At 47.2% G+C, this 16,996-nt stretch overlaps 1 protein-coding gene across 1 annotated transcript in view; it reads right to left on the reverse strand.

The window, feature by feature from the left end:
• The window catches only part of PRKX (protein kinase cAMP-dependent X-linked catalytic subunit), a 94,372-nt gene extending 88,345 nt beyond the window's left edge, over positions 1–6,027 (reverse strand). Inside the window, exon 1 of the mRNA XM_058535381.1 lies at positions 5,496–6,027. Coding sequence (XP_058391364.1) covers positions 5,496–5,661 — 166 coding nt within the window. The 5' untranslated portion in view covers positions 5,662–6,027. The remainder of the gene's footprint in view (positions 1–5,495) is intronic.
• Between the last annotated feature and the right edge of the window lie 10,969 nt (positions 6,028–16,996).

The raw sequence follows: 16,996 nt of genomic DNA on the forward strand, positions 1-16,996 counted from the left end.
AGCCACCCAATTTACGGTATTTTGTTATGGCAGCCCAAATGGACTAAGACACCAAGGTCAGGACTGATTCAAGATGGCACCCCTTGGGCTGGCAATGTGGGAAGCCAGCTCTATTCCTGGATTTACAAAGGGGAGTGACAAGATGAGGTGGACACTGTGTGTAGGTCTCACCCCTCTGCTCTTTGGGGGGACGATGGAGGGTGAAGAGAGCAGGAGAGGAAGTGGGAGAAGGAGCAAGTTCTCGGCTCTGCCCCATCCAGCTCTGCAGATGACTTTCCTCAAGCAGTGAGCTGTGGATGCCTCATCCTCTGAAATGAACACATGGCTCTCCCGAGTTAACCACATTCACAGGCTATCTAGGATAAGGTCACTCGTGGAAAACAGTGTCCAACTCGTAACCGGATGTGGTCCACCTCCAAGGATTTGGGGAAACTTAGTCATGGACCTAACGTAAGGCAGCTCTGCAATCCTCTTTGGCAGGTGTTATTAGTTGTCTGGGGCTCCCACAAGCCTGTGGTGGCTTAAAACTACAGGAATTCATCCTCTCCCAGTTCTGGAGAACAGAAGTCTGAGATGAAGGTGTGGCAGGGCCACACTCCCTCCAGAGGCTCCAGGGGAGAGTCCTTCCTGCCTCTTCCAGCTTCTGGGGCTCCAGGCATCACTGAGCTTGTGGCCACATCCCTCCCATCTCTGCCTCCGTCTTCCTGTGGTTTCTCCTCTGTGTCTGTGTCTCTTCTCTTCTGTGTCTCTAATAAGGACATCTGTCATTGGATTTAGGGCCACCCTCATCCAGGATGCCCTCATCTCAAGCCTTCACTAATTACATCGGTAGAGAGTCTATTTCCAAATAAGGTCCCATTCTGAGGTTCTGAGAGGTCATGAATTTTGGGGGACACTATTCACCCTAGGACAGCAAGTTTTGTGTGCATGTATCTGTGACCTGTTTCCTCATCACTCTCTCTCTCGCTCTGCATGTTTCTACTCCTAGTTTGTCCTCCTCTGGTCTTTCCCATCCCAGATTTTCTTCCCACAGGCCCATTTTCTTCCTCTCCTCTGGAGCAGGGAGCTATTGGCTCTGGATCTCCTCACCTTCTCTTCACATTGGCTCCTCATCCCCTTGGAGACGGAAAGTGAGAAAGACGAGTCTGTAAAATGAAGAGGAACATAGAACAGGCAAATCCACAGAGACAGGAAGCAGAGTGGCAGTTGCCAGGGACTAGGGGATGCGGATACAGGAATGATTGCTTCATAGGTAAGGGGTCTCCTTTCGGGGTGACGAAAATGTCCCAGAACCAGACAGAGATGATAGCTGCATAACTTTGTGAATGTACAAAATGCCACTGGACAGTTCCCTTTAAAATGGTTCCTTTTATATTATGTGAATTTCACCTCAATTTTTAAAAAATGAAGAGAATGACCTGCAACACTTCTGTACTTGGAAATGTTCTTTTTCTGAAATTTTATTTAATTCTTCAAGTTCCTGTGATGCTCTTACATTGCAACGGTCATGCACGGACATTCACCAGTTTACTCTAACGCGCCCACGCAAGATGAAGAGAATGAAGGGTGGAGACAATTTTCTGTGTATTGTTAAGCAATAAAAAACACTATCGACCAATGGCTTATGTCAACACCGCCCATACGATGATTCATTTACGTGCACAGTAATACCTCACTGGTTCAGATCCCACTCCTTCTGGAGGTGTGCCGGTGTGATGGTGCAGGAGTAAAATGATAGTCAAGGTCAGAGGGAGTGAAATTAAGGCCAATTCAGGGGAACCAAGATGGCAGGAGAACATCCTATCGGTATGGAGGAAAATGACTGTAAGTGCTTTAGAGAGAACCATCTATAATTAATTATTCATTAAGGAAGGCCTCCTAGATCTTGAGAAAACACAACATTCGCATCGTGTGATGTGTAGTAGTTAAAAAATAAAAAGCGTCAAGCATGAGGGAGTTGTCTGTGTTGAGGGAATGAGTTCTGTGCCTTGATTTGGGGGTGCTGGCTGCCCCAATGGACACACGAGACAAAACTGCATAGAACCATACAGGCACCCACACTCACAAACACAAAGTGCTCATGAAAACTGAGGAGCACTGAACAGGGTCTGTGGTCTCTTATAGGATTGTACACATGCTGACATCCTGGTTTTGATATTGTGACACAGCTACAGACGATGTCACCATGGGGGGAAGTTTCGCAAAGGACGCATGGGACTCCAGGGGATTTTTGGAATCCCCTGTGAACCTATAATTATTTCCAAATAAGTATTTTTTAATGGCACCATTGTTCACGCTCAAGAAAAGAAATCAAGCTTGTTGATATGGACCTGAAATGCAGAAAGTGGTGTTGCAAACCATTTCTTCTCTATTGAGCAGTGTGGCCACTCTGAGCCCGAGTTTCTCAATCTATGAAATCACAGTTTAGCCCAGATGTGCCCCAAAGTCTCTTCTGTGCTCTAAAAAAAAATGCCATCATCAGATTTTTCACCAACACAAGCTGACCTTTCTTCCAAACTATCTGAATTTGTGGAGAACTGGTCGACCTAGAATGCTGACAAATTCCCATGGGGCTAGTTTATGCAAAAGCACAAAATAAGAGCATCTGAGACCAAATGATGACCGACGTTCCACCTTATTCTATCACCAGGCTGTCGTGCCCGCCCCGTGAACGTGGCCGTCTGTTTCTACCTGGGTCTGGGGTTCACGGTGTCTCCCCCAACAGTCCTGCCATCTCCATAGGTACCGCAGGGTTTGCTAAATTACAGAAAAGCACATGTGTTCACCTGCTGCAGTCTACCTGTGCTGAAATGTGAACATCCTCACAACATCAACGTCCTCACCACGTCCTCAGCGAGCATGAGGCAGCGATTCTGCCCCATGGGCACCTCCCCGGTGCCCACCTCCCAGGCAAGAGGGAGGGATGAAAAACACAACAGCATGTTGGTGAGGAAAAGAGTAACTCACTCACATGAGGAGAGGTCAGACCAGATGAAAATACATGCACATCTTCATGGGGAAGGACTTAGCACAACCTTCAGGGAGGAGTCCAGCAGTGTCTCTTCATCCTGACTCATTCTAGAAGGTTCCGAAGGGCAGGGATTGTGATAAGTAAAGAAAGGTTAAAGAGAGGTTTGGGGGTTTTTTGCTTCTTGTTTGTTTGCCTGTGGGTTGGTTTTACGTCGTGGAGAACAGCATTGCTCAGCTGGACAACTGCACACAGACACTCTCAGACAATTCAGAACCCCTGTGGTTGCCTGTTTGGGGTGGGAATGGGGGCAAGGAGCCGTTAATAAGGAACATCTTTTCCTGAGTTGGAAGCTTAGGTAGAAGAGAATTCAGGCCCACCCTGACTGGGTTCTAACTGCAGGTACAGGGGTCACCTAGCCCCTCACTATGCCTTATGAAATCATCTAACACACTGCTGCAGATTGTGGCTCAGAGACATGATCGTGATGGTTCCGAAAGGCTTGGGATTTTGTAAAGCTTATTCTTAGTCTCCAAGGTTAATCATGCTCAGATTAATCTTTATCCACTATTAAACAAAAGGGGTTCAGGTAAAAGACTGCAGAAAATGTCACCAAAGCTTTGAAGCAACACACATACATACACACACGCCTGGGTCTGTCACACACGTCTGGGTCCCTGCTCCACTCCTAGTCCAACATCCCGAATATGGGTAACCAGGCTCTCCCTTCACACCCTTGGAACCCACAGGAAGTTATCCTTTAAGAACAAGCATCCTCTTCATTAAGAGCGGCACAGAGGACTCAATCAAAAAAGTGAGCTCACTTCCCCACTCCTCCCACTCTGCCCAGCCCGGCCCTCTTGGTCCCCAGAGGTGGCAACATTCTATTTTTAAGGATGAGATAACTCTCTGGGCACCCTACACCCACGTGGCAGTGCCCACAGGGCCCCCACGTGACTGCCCACACCAGAATCCGTCAGGTCTGCAGCCCACCCGCCTGCCCTCACCCCGCTGTCCTGGCCTCCACCCGGGGAACCTCCGCACGGGGAACCTTTCACAATAGGCCCATCCGTGTGCCCAAAAGAAATACAATTACTGGTGCTGTGTGCCAAGGGACGGCAGGAGCTCCACCAACTTTCCATTGTTTAACTGTGCTTTTACCTGTAACTGCGCTGGCCTGGGTTTCTGTCCCACCCTACTGTCCTGTGAAACACTGCCAGCTTTTACATCAGCCCAGCAGAGCTTCCCAGAGGGAGGGAGGGAGACAGGGAGATAGGACACAGAGAGGGAGAGAAAGAGAGATGTCACGAGAGAGAGACGGAGAGGAGGAGGAGAGCATTGAGAGGGAGAGAAGCAAGAGAGACAAGGAGGGTGCCCCCCCACGCTCTCCTTCCCAAACCAGGTTTCCCGGGGACCCCTTCCTCACAGCCATCTACACAAATGCAGGGAGGCCACTGAAGGAAAAGAGAGGGGCCCTTCTCGGCTGGCAGTTTCAATGCCACTCTGGCTGTTTCTGTTGGTCTTATGAAGCCGTGAGTCACGACCTGGAGCCCACTGCTTCCAGCTTCCTCCTTTCCAAAATGAGGGGGACACCCAAGAAAGTACCTGAACACCCCTGCCCCACAGTCATACGTGGCATGGCCTGCTCCCCATTTATCTTCCTGACAAGCAACAGGTTGGCACAACCCCCTTAGCAACCAAGAGTCACTTAGAAGCCACAGGCTGGCTTGTCCCCACAGCTGGAATCCAGCACTGACATGGGACTAGCATCTTCTGACCCACGCAGAGTGGTCCCACAAACCAGCGCGTTTGGGGATCCAGGTGCCCAGTGAACTGGAAACCTATATTTCCAGCGGCCCGCTTGGGGTTAAGTTTAACGATAGAGGACAAAGGAAATAAGCGTCTGATAAAACAATGCTAAATTTGGGATGAACAAGATGAAAAGCATGCGCGGTGTCAGGAAATGTGTAGCTCATCTTTAGCCACCACCCCCGGCCCCCATAAAGCCACGGGACACCTGTCCCCTCCACCCCCACCCCCCACCCCCCAGTTATGTCTAATGTCCGCACGGGAGCATCCTGCCGCTGGGCAGAGAGGAAGGCTGGCCAAGGTTCGGTCTGCAGGTGCCTTCAGGGCCGCCGCCTCTGTCCCTGGAGGTCCCCGCCTGGGAGGACGCTCGAGGTCCCCAAAGTGAGGTGACCACCAGGAAGTTTTGTGACGTCGGGGGGGCCCAGTCACCAGGGCGGTTTTGGGGAGTAGATCTAAATAAGGAGCTTTTAGATGTGCAGGGCAGGGTGCCGGCAGGTGGGGAAGCTCCCGGGGGCCGGGGAGACGCCTTCCAACTCTGGGCGCGCCGGGTGGCGAGGGTGCAGGGGTAGCCCCGCGCGGGGGCCCCGAGCAGGCCGGGCCGGGCAGGGGCCTCCCTGGGAGGTGGCCGGTCGACGGCACACGGGGCCTTTGTCTGACGCCAGCGTCCCGGGCGGCGCCGAGCGCCCCTGCGGGCCGGGTCCCCGCGCGTCCTACTCACCCACGGTGGCCACCGTGTCGAAGTCCTGCAGGCGGTAAGCGGGCGGCTCGGGCGAAGGCGCCTCAGGGCTGGGGAACTTCGCGGGCGCCCCGTCGGGGGTCTCTCCCGGGCTCTCCCCGGGGCTGGGGTCCGCCGCGGCCGCCTTGGCCAGCCCGGGCGCCTCCATGGGGGCGCGCTCAAGTCCGGGGCGCCGGGCCGGGCCGGGGGGCGCGGGGGACCGGGTTTCCCGGGACGCAGCCTCGGAGGGCGGCGCGGCGGCGGCGGCATCAGCAGCGCCCTCCCATGCGCGCCCCTCGCCTCCCGGAGCGCGGCCCGGCGCGGCTGGCGGAGCGGTGGGGACAATGGCGGGGCGCGGGGCGGCGCTCACTGCAGCAGCAGCAGCAGCAGCTGGTGGGAGTAGCCGGCGGCCTCGCGGGGCGGGCACGGCGGGTCGGGCGGAGGCGGGGGCGGCGGCGCGGCCTCGGCGTGGGGCGCGGCCCGGGCTGGCGGGGGCGAGGCGGGGTCCCGGCCACGGGCTCCCGGCTCCCTGTTCATTCCTCGTGTCCCGGGTCCGCCGCCACCGGCGCCGGCGCTGCGTGCGCGCTAATGGGGGGCCGGGCGGAAGCGGCCTGGGCGGGGCCGCGCGCTCTCCCCGCCCGCCCCGGCGCCGGCCCGGACACGGCCCGCCGAGCTAGGGGTGTCGCCGTGGCCGCCGCGCTCCGCCCCCGCCCTGGAAGCGCCAGGCCGGGGCGTGGGGGCTGCCCGAGCCACAGAGGAGGCGGGCGTCCTCGGGGAGGGTGGGGTCCCCGCCGAGCTCCCCCAGGGGACGCGCGGGCAGGCCGTCGTGCTTGCTGCGCCCCAGCCCGGAAGGTTGGGAGGCGGGACCGGGACCGGCTGGGGACGGGGAGGGCGTGGTTCCAACAAAAGTAAAGTTAAAAAATAAAACAGAACCTAGGACGCTTCGTCGACTGCGCGGTGCCCACGAATACCCGCGGGCGGGTGCCAGGTCTGGCGAATAAACACACAACCCATGTCAGCTTCCTGGTTTCGCTGCTGGACGATCGTGATGCAAGATGCTGCCTCTGGGGGAGGCGCGGAGGGGCGCGCGGGACCTCCCCGTGTGTTTCTTTGCAGCTTCCTGTGAATCTGTGATTATTTCAGAAGAACCATTTGGAAAAAAAAAAATGAGAGACAGATTTCAGAGAAAGAACCACCAAAGACAGCGCATGCAACCCGATGGGTCACTGTTTTAAACACACCAGGGACTACCGAAAAAAAGAAATGCTGGATGCCCAGATACGTTGGAATTTCAGATGCACGATGATAGTTTTTCTTCCCCCTAGTGTATGTCCCAAGCTGTGTTTGGGTATAGGTATACGACGAAATGACTACAGTAGTGTGTATCGGAAATTCTAATGTAATTGGACCTCTTGTATTTTAACTGGCCACTCTTTCCCCCGGGCACCTGGTTAAAATGCACACTGGGGTGCAGAGGGCTTGCAAGCTGCGGTCCTGACCAGTCCCCGGGGCTGACCGGTCTGCGAGTCCACGGACCACACTTTGAGCAGCAGAAAGGGACTCTGCCTGACACCTTGCTTGAAAGAATCTCAACCATTCCGCCCTTGGAGGGAGTGTCTTGACCCTCAGTCTTAGAGTCGGAGTGCGGGCGATCTCTCGCAGAGGCCAGGCCTCGTTTAAGTCAGCACTTCAGAACTGCCATGTTTTACAGGGACCAGGCCAGGCCTGCCCGGCTAGGCCAACAGGGAGGGGACGACAAGAAATCAGAATCCGGCCCTGGGTGTGGTTTTCTGGCCCCCGGCAGCCAGCCTCCCCCACCAGCACCGCCCCCCGCCCCGAGCCATCATCTGCACATTGTGGGTGGCATTTTCCCTGGGCGTGACGCCTGCTGGTTGCCAAATCTTGAGCTGGAATGCGAAAAATGCGCACCAGGAGCGGGCCGCGTGCGCCTGTGCGCCTGGTTAGAGCAAGGACCTGTCCCGGCGCTGCAGCCACCAGGCCTTGCCTGGGCCCAGAGGCTCCGGGCGACCCAGGACCGTCCCCCGCGGGGCAAGTGTGCGTCTCCCCCCAGAGCGCGCGCCCTCTCCACCCGGATTCGACCTCGTGACTGCGATGCTGCTAGCTAATTAGGGTCGGTGGTCAAGACTAGGGTTTCACACCCAATTAAGGACATGCCTTTCCCTTCTAATTGCGCCCGGACACGGAAAAGTAACAGAATAACTTTCAGAATTAAAGACTGGTTTTGCAGACTTGATGTGGCCATCCGTCTCCCGCCCTGAACTTGGCCACACACGGAACCTCTCTTGGGCGGGTTTCACAACACCTTGCTGTACAAAGCAGCTCTCATCTGGGAGGATCATAAAAATTCTTCAGAAACCACAGCATGTTACTTGAAAGACAAAAAAGGAAAATCTTCGTAAGCTAGGCATTAAAGGGTCATTGCTGCCTTTATGATTCGGCCTTATGTTGTGGCAGAGGGAGGAAGCTCTGAATTCTGTCATCCAGAAGGAATGAGTTCCCACCTCCACCCGAATGAACTATAAATCCAACACAACAGTCGGGGTAGGTGTTGTTAAAGGCAAGGGAAACAAGGATGGTAGTCTGTGAAGAGACAGCGGGACACTTGTTTTAGAATATATGTATATATTTGATATATGTCTGTATATGCGTGTGTATATATGTATATATTTATGTGTGTATATATATGTTAAAATAAAAAAGTGTTCAGCTGCCTTCACAAACTTTACAACTTATACATATATTAGATATGATATATTACATGTTATATATTATATTCTCATGTATTCTATAATGTATATATTCTGATATATTTTATAATGTGTTCTAATATATTTTATAATATATATTCTAAAAGAAGTGTCCTGCTGCCTTCACAGACTTTACAATTTGTACATGTAGACATATAATATTTATATATGTATATATTCTGAGTTAAGTGTATCTATATATATTGCGACTCACTCACGGAAATAGCTACTTTGGAAATATGCATGGCATGGTTTGATACTTTGTTAATTGACCAAGCCTGGAAGAGGTCTTCCCAGGGCTTCTGGAAAGAAGTCGTCCAAGCCATACAGGAATCACTTCGAATCTAGATGGTGCCACGGATGGAAATTTTGTATCATTCGTTGCCTGAAGACATACCACTTAGGCTTCGATCTTAGAAGTTAGGCAGAAAATTCCGATGGTTGTTTAGTTGCAGAAGAACAGTTTCAGATTTCAGTAGATAGATTTCACCAGAATTCAGATAAAACCTTTTACTGAGTGCTGTGTAGTGGGAACGTAATAGGTCATTTCTCATGCTCAGTGCGTTTGTTTCCACTTTCTCAGAGGAGCTGTTGCACAGCCATTCGTGGGGCCTCGGATGTCTTCGCTTAGGAACATTTTCCTCTCAAGGAGTGATTCAAGTGTTTGTAAGCACTCACTGTGGGTAGCTTTGCAATCCTCTGCTTCTCATCTCTCCCTCATGACGGGATGACCCCGTGGTGGTTTGTGTTGATTTGCTGTGTTGGGAATTCATGATAACCTAGTTGGTTGGCTACGTTCTATTGCAATCCTTGGCCCTTCTGCCTCTGCAGGTGGAGCCAGGCCAGTCACGACTAACCAAAGATGATGCAACTTATTTGATAATTATGATAAGGATAACCACAGTAATCAGACACTTGTTCCAGTCCGAGCCCTGCTGAATCATCACCTCTCACGAACAGTCTCTGCAGCCTCCCCCAGTGCCGTATTTCGGCGCCTAGCTTTCTGGAGATGTTTCACACCAATGGGTCCCCTTTTCAAACAACTCCAATTTCACTTATTGGAGAAGTGTTTCGACCCAATGTATGTTTTCAAGCTAGGTGCAGCCAACGTGGAAATGCCCTCTCTGGTGATGACAATGAATTTTTCACCTTGGAGATATCACACCCAGTTCCCTGGCTAGGGAGATCCTGAATTCCAAATGGGCTTAAAGCAACAAATTCATCCAAGGTGGAATCCTGGATTCCACCTTCTAAATCCTGGATTTAGATTTATGTAAAATAAATCATGGGCCGGCCCCGTGGCCTAGCGGTTAAGTGCGTGTGCTCCGATGCTGGTGGCCCGGGTTCGGATCCCGGGCGTGCATCCACGGGCCGCTTCTCTAGCCATACTGAGGCCACGTCCCACATACAGCAACTAGAAGGACGTGCAGCTATGACATACAACTATCTACTGGGGCTTTGGGGGGGGAATAAATAAATAAATAAAATTATATAAAAAAAATCAATCAATCATCAATAATTAAAATAAAACAAAACCCTAAGCCTTTCTCTACCAACTGAAGTTCAAAGATCTGAAAATGTGGCACTCTGGGTGCTCTTATTCATGAATGGAGAGCTGACTTATAAAAATAATGCTTGTAAACTTGTCTATGTATTCTGAGGCTTTTCTTGAGTGATTTTGAAGAATACCCTATAGGAAGCCACTGAGCATAGTAACATGGTCTGGGCTAGACCAGCCTGTGATCACAATATGCTGAGTTTACTCCTCACCCAAGATACGCATGAGAGTTTTTACTTCTCAGATGCTGGAGGGGTTTATGGAAAATCTACGCTGTGGTACTGAAGTCTCAAAGGTGAATAATGCTTCCTGAAATGTAAACACGTGCGCTGGAAAGAGCCATCCTTCATCTAAAAGGGAAGTTGGTGTTACATGACTTTGTGGTTGCTGTTTGACTGGATTTCTGAGCTTAAACTTTAAAGGTCCTATTTGACCCAAAAAATAATGGTGGTGGTTAGTAAGTAAGCAAGTTAGTAAGGAAGATGACTTAAGAGGAAGTCCACCAAGGGCATCCGTCTTTCTTTTCCATGATATGTCAATGAGGTTTCCTTTGTATCCCAATAATCTCAACATGAGAAAGCAAGTAAGTAGATTGAAACCATGAGCCAAGTGACTTGCATTCTAAAATCTACAGAACTGACTTTATCACTCGGATCAGATAATTTTTATTCTCCTTTTTGGTCATATGCTAGTCTCTGAAGCTTTTAAGGAACACAAAGTACAGCATAGTAACACGAGAACAATTATGTCAAATACAGTTGTATGTGTCTCCAGGTGTCATAAATAATATACTGGTATCAACGGTTATCTGTTTTGGATTAAAAGCTAATTTAGATTCTCACCTTGTACCGTATTAAAAAATAGCACAAAGACCTCACAAGAAAAGTAAAATAAATTCCATGAGTATTAGAGTTAAGAGTGTGTGTGTGTGTGGGGGGGTGTGTGTGTGTCAAACTTAAAATAGTAGGAGAAGAAGAAAAGAGTGTGGCCCGTTTAAATCCCCAGATGGCTGTGGAAGGACATTCTAGACTTGATAGAGATAGAACCACAGGGGTCAATAGATGAATAGATCTGACTACTTGAAAATATAAATTATGGAAATATAAATGACAGAAAAACATATTAACAACAAGCATGCATAGTGCCTAAGAAAAGGACATAAACCAGACTGATATACAGTCAAAGGGCATTCATTAATGGACAATGAACCCCAAAAAAGAGCATAGCCAGGGGTCATTCACCTAGGGAGAAAACAATGTTAAAATAACTAATAATCAAAAGAAGTACAACTAAGACCAACGTGGCAGCTGTGTTTTTAAATCTACCTAACATGAGAAAGATGAGATGTTCCATGCTGAGGAGAGAATTCTTACACACTTTTGGTTGTAATGTCCATTAGTAGAAACACTTATGGTGTTAGAAATGATCATGTGTTTTGGTCTATTAGTACTAAATGTGGGAATTTATTTCTGAAAATTAAATTTTTGAATTCATCAAAGCTTCATGATCAGAGTTACCTATGATTACAGGCTGAATTATGTCCCCCCAAAAGTCACATGTTGAAACCTTAACATCCAGAAACTCAGAATGTGGCTGTGTTTGGAGATGGGTCTATAAAGAGGTGAGGAAGGTAAAATGAGGTCATTAGGATGGGTTCTATCCAATAGGACTGGTGTCCTTATGAGAAGAGGAGATGAGGACACAGACTCTCACAGAGGGACGACCATGTGAGGACACGGGGAGAAGACGGCGTCTACACACCAAGGAGAGAGGCCTCAGGAGGAACCAGCCCTGCCCACACCCGGATCTCAGACTTCCAGCCTCCAGAACTGGGAGAAAATACATGTCTGTTGTTTAAGCCACCTCGTCTGTGGAATTCTGTTATGGTGGCCCTAGCAGACTCATACACCCGTTATTCAAGGAAATTTTTATTATAGAGATAGCTTCAACATCCAAAAATAGGAGAATGTATGCTTTTATGCTGGTTTGTTCATGTGAGAAAATCTTCAAACTCTTCATAAATAGTAAAGCAAATAGGAACATTATGATTAAATTTTAATATAGGCAGTAGTCCAAATTTTATAACACACTCTGATCTTCGCTATATAAAAACATGACCTAAAAAAGGTAGGACAATGTCAAAAAGGTTGTGTCTAGATTATGAGACTCCTTAGGATTTTTTTCAAGATTCTACAAATGTTCTTGTAATGAGGAAAGCAGACTTCAGAACACACAACAAATGATTTCACAGGAGATAGAAATGGGGAGATTTGGAAACCAGTTTCTACGAAGTGATGGATTGGGGTAGAGTTATCTCAGTCCTTGCTAAGAAGTTGTGGTTCTGTAGTTTATCTTAATGTTGGAGAGAGAGGTAAGAAAACATTTATCAAGTCTTATCCAAGAACCAGATTGTTTTGGTTAGTCATCAGTACTTATCAGTACAAGACTAATAAGGGGGAAACTTGAAAACTGCTGAAGGACGTAAGGAAGATGTGACTGAGTAGAAATCTGTGCCCTGACCTTGGAGAAAAACATTTGCTACTGTCGTTCTTCCTTCATGGATGATTAACCTCAGCATCATCCCCACAAAGCCTATGTTGGAACTTGACAACGTGAAGTTAAAGCTCATCTGGAGGGAAAAATGTGAGAGACAGGATTCTAAAATGCTGAAAAAGATAACTGGTAATGAGGTGGGAACTAGCTTCCCTCATGATAAAGCCGGGTTTTTAAAAATAGGTTGGAACTGGAGAGGAAAGAGATTGAGAAATGCATTACTGTGGAGTCTGAAATGCACATGCCGTGTTACCATGGGGGAGAGGACACAGCTTACCCAATAAATGTTATTCAGACAACTGCACGGTGATTTAAATTAAAACAAAGCAGAATTCCTTCTTTACTCCTTATGCCAAAGCAAATTCTTCATGTGTCAAAATGCATGTGTGAAAATAAAACTATGGAGTCTTAGATGGAAATATGGACTTTTAAGATATAATAAGAATAACTATATTCATATAAAACATAGAATTTATATTATATATAATTTATATATAAAATATATATAAATTGGGGAAGGTTTTCTAAGAAACCATAAAGTAAAGGCTTATCTGTGGTTATATTGCCTAGGAAAAATATACACGTTTTTATGTACATATGTGTATATATATATATATGTAATTTTATATATACTATATATAGTATTACAATACGATACAATATAACAATATAATACAGTGTAGACATATATACATATATAGCAGACAAATATATAAACATATATACATAGAAAGTACATATAAACATATATATACAAACCTAAACATATATACAAAACCACATGTATACAGTTTATGCATATTTATGTTTGTGCATGTATATATATATATATGTACATGTCTTCATCATCATTTGAAATATGCATAATTTAAAAGTCCGTAAGCTCATTTAAAAGACACATGTTATGGTGAAAACGTACTTGCCACCCTCAATCCCATAAACGCCTTACACATTGACCTCCTGCTGTTTCTGACCTGGCCCGAGGTCCTTTTCACACGTTTTGTCACTTGAGTCCTGACAGCGTCTAGGAGCTGGCACTATTCTTATTGCTACTCGGAAGGGGGGACATCAGAGGCTTGAGTCGTTTTCCCCTAGCAGGTCCTCAGGGACTCCAGAGCCTGTGCCAACACAGATAAGAAAGGCGCTCAGCCTCTCGCAATGGAGAAGACGCAGGTTAGCCAAAGCTGGGTGCCTTGTCCCCCCTGCACGATGGGCATGAGACAGCACCCCAAATAGCTTGGCTTTTGGGGCAACAGGCCCTGCCTCTCTCTGCAGGTCAGAGTATCAAGGGGTGCAGCCTTTAGGGAGGGCAATCAGGAAGTGGCTATGAGATCTTCCCATGCACCTGCTGGCTATGAGTGGCTTTGCGAGCCGTGCCCAGGGGCATGAAAGTGTCTGGGGAAGACGGTCCATTGCAGCAGAGAAATCACCATGACTGGTAACAGCAGTCCGTGTCCACCAAAGGGGTAGGGGAATCCCTACCAAGTGCCAGGCACTCCCGATGTGGGCATTGGATAATGCAGAGGTTGTGAGACCGAGATTCCCCGCGAATGGGGCTCAGATCCAAGGGTGGGAGATGGACAGCCAGCACTAAGAGTGGGTGAGAGGATGTGAACTATGGAGCGAAAAGAAGAAATAGCAATGTGGGGGGCCAGAGGGAGGAGAGTAATTATCTATATTCACTATTTATATAATCATAGGTATGTAAGTATATATTAACATTTTATCTCGTATAATACACATGTGTGCATATCTACGTAGGTATGTGTATATACATATTAAGTCTTCCAGAGGGGGCGGGATTGGAAGCAGGGAAGGAGTGAACTTCAGAGGTCTGGGGATGTGAAGGAGAGAATGTGGACTTTGCCTTTTACTCCAAGTAGGATGGCCAGATTGCGCAACTAAAAATACAGGACGCCAAGTTAAATGTGAATTTCAGATAAACAATGTATATGTATTTTTCAGTATAAAGTATGTCCCCATATAATATTTGGGACATACTTATACTAAATGCCCAGTTGAATTTGAATTTCAGGTAAACCATGAATAATTTTTTTTCAGTATAAGTATGCCCCATGCCGTCTTTTGGACATATTTATACCAAATGCCCAATTGACTTTGAATTTCAGATAAACCATGAGTGGTACCTTTAGTATAAGTCTTCCCATGCAATATTTGGGACCTACTTAGACTAAAACATCTTTCAGGGTTTATCTGAAATCCAAATTCAGCTGGCATCCTGTACTTTGCTCGGCAACCCTATCTCAGCAAATTGCAGAGGTATTGTCAAATTCTGAGCCGAAATGTGATCTGCTCTGCTCAATTTTAAAAGGGTCCCTCTGCCTGCTGAATTGAGAATAAGCTTCAAGGACCTACAAGAGCAGTTAGAACCACCTGGAACTTTAGAAACCCTACAATTCCCTGGGCCCCACCAGAGACCAGCTAAACCATGTCTCAGGGGATGGGAATCCAGGCGTAGATATTTTTATCTTTTCCTCATCTGATTCTGACCCACAGAGAATGCTGACGTCCCTGGTGGGAGGCTGTTGGAGTTATGAGGAGAGAAATAATGGTGGTAAAATAAATTAGTGAATGCCAGGGCAGCAAAACTATTCTATATGATCCTGTAATGGTAGATATATGATGTGGTGCCTCTGAGCAAACCCATAGAATATCCAACACCAGCAGTGAACCCTAATGCAAACTGTGGACTTTGGGTGATAATGAAGTGTCAAGACCGGGTCACCAGTTGTAACAAATGTACCACATTGATGCAAGATGTTCATAAAAGGGACATGGTGTAATGGGAAAAGGGGAATGTGGGAACCATCTGTACTTTCTGTTTAATGTTGTTGTTGTTGTTGAGGAAGATTCTCCCTGAGCTAACATCTGTTGCCAATCCTCCTTTTTTTTTACTTGAGGAGGATTTGCCCTGAGCTAACATCTGTGCCAATCTTCCTCTACTTTGTCTGTGGGTCACTGCCACAGCACGGCTGATGAGTGGTGTAGGTTTGCACCCAGGATCCGAACCCACAAACCTGGGCTGCTGAAGTGGAATGTGCCAAACTTAACCACTATACCATGGGGCCAGCCTCCTGTTTAATTTTTCCTTAAATCTAAAACTGCTCTAAGAAATAAAGTCTATTTAGTTTACAAAATAAATCGATGCATGCCTTTACAACAGACTATTATGTAGCCATTTAAAAAATAAATGAAAATGATCTCTATATGTATATTTGTAGGAAAAAATCTTAAAACACTATCAATAAGGAACAACTTATAGGATCTAGTTGTGTAATATATGAGCATCTATGATTCTGTGATTCATATGTGATGTTCACAGAAAATCCTGAATGGATCCTGGAAAACAGGGCTTTGCTATGAGGAGGGTCAGTCAATTTAGGGCTGTGGTGGGGATTTAACTGGGCAGATGGAGATTTCTCTTCTCATCTCATCCTCTTCTATTCAGATTGAGTTTCCTACCAAGAGATGGTATTTTATAATAGTTTTTTAAACAGATTAATCGTGATAGCTGCTGGGATAGCGAAGGTCATAAGTTAGGTACAAGCAACCCACTCTCGGTCATCTCCAAGATGTGCTGAGGGTCATAAATGAGGGCCAGCAAGGTGAAGAAACAGGACAAATGCCGCCATCATTGGAGAAACAGCTCACAGGGTATTCTCTCCTGACAGCTGGGCAGTCATCTTTTTTACAAGGAGAGATAATATCAGTGTTACTCATGCCCAAGAGAGCTGACAGAACATCCCAGTAAAAAAATGAAGAGTGCAAGATACATCTAGACACACACAATTAGGACTTGTTTGGTTGTTCCTACAGGTCAGTCTGTATTTATGCAGCTGATGGAGGCAAAAAAAAAAAACATAAAATAAAGACACCATAGAGAACTACATATTTCATATTCGATGGAGTTAAAAATCTCCCCTCTCTAATTTTTTATGGCTTCTTGGGTATAATTAGACCAACCCCACGTGGGACCAAAAATTATGGGCTATGAATAACTCATGCCCCTAATTACTGTTTATTTATTTTTGAATTTATAAGAACAGTTCTCATCGTAAGATGCCTTGAGGTATGTAAGGGAAAGAAAACATCAACACAGAGAAAAATCAGCTGTGCTGTTAATGTCTTTCTAAGGAACAGGCTTGGCTGGTTTTAAAGACAATGCTCATCTCTGCTCTTGGGAAAGAGGGGGAAGTATCCAAGTCTGGACTTCACCTGGATTTAGATCTGGGGCTGTGGAGATAAAGCTCACCTGTAATCTTTGGAGGTCCTGGGGTTTTGTTGGTTTACAATGGGGCAGCATTGGTTCCATTGAAGCTGCCAGATAAGAGGCTTCTTCAGAACTGTCACATAATTCTGGAACCTTCTGTTGGGTGTATGATGAAGTTCCCAAGGGAATTGGTCTGGAAGAAGAGGATAAAACATAGGAGTGAAGTCTGTTGTTTTGAGAGCAGGTCCCAACAGCATGACGAGAGAATGAATCTCTGCCCCAAAGAAGGGCAACTGAGGAACTGCATTGAACATATTGCTAATTCAGCAGCTGTTTTTGAGTAGCTCCACTATGAAAGATGAGGGAGCTGGCTTTAATAGTCCAACAACCCAGT

Source organism: Diceros bicornis, chromosome X, assembly GCF_020826845.1.
Source record: "Diceros bicornis minor isolate mBicDic1 chromosome X, mDicBic1.mat.cur, whole genome shotgun sequence".
Classification (NCBI taxonomy): domain Eukaryota; kingdom Metazoa; phylum Chordata; class Mammalia; order Perissodactyla; family Rhinocerotidae; genus Diceros; species Diceros bicornis.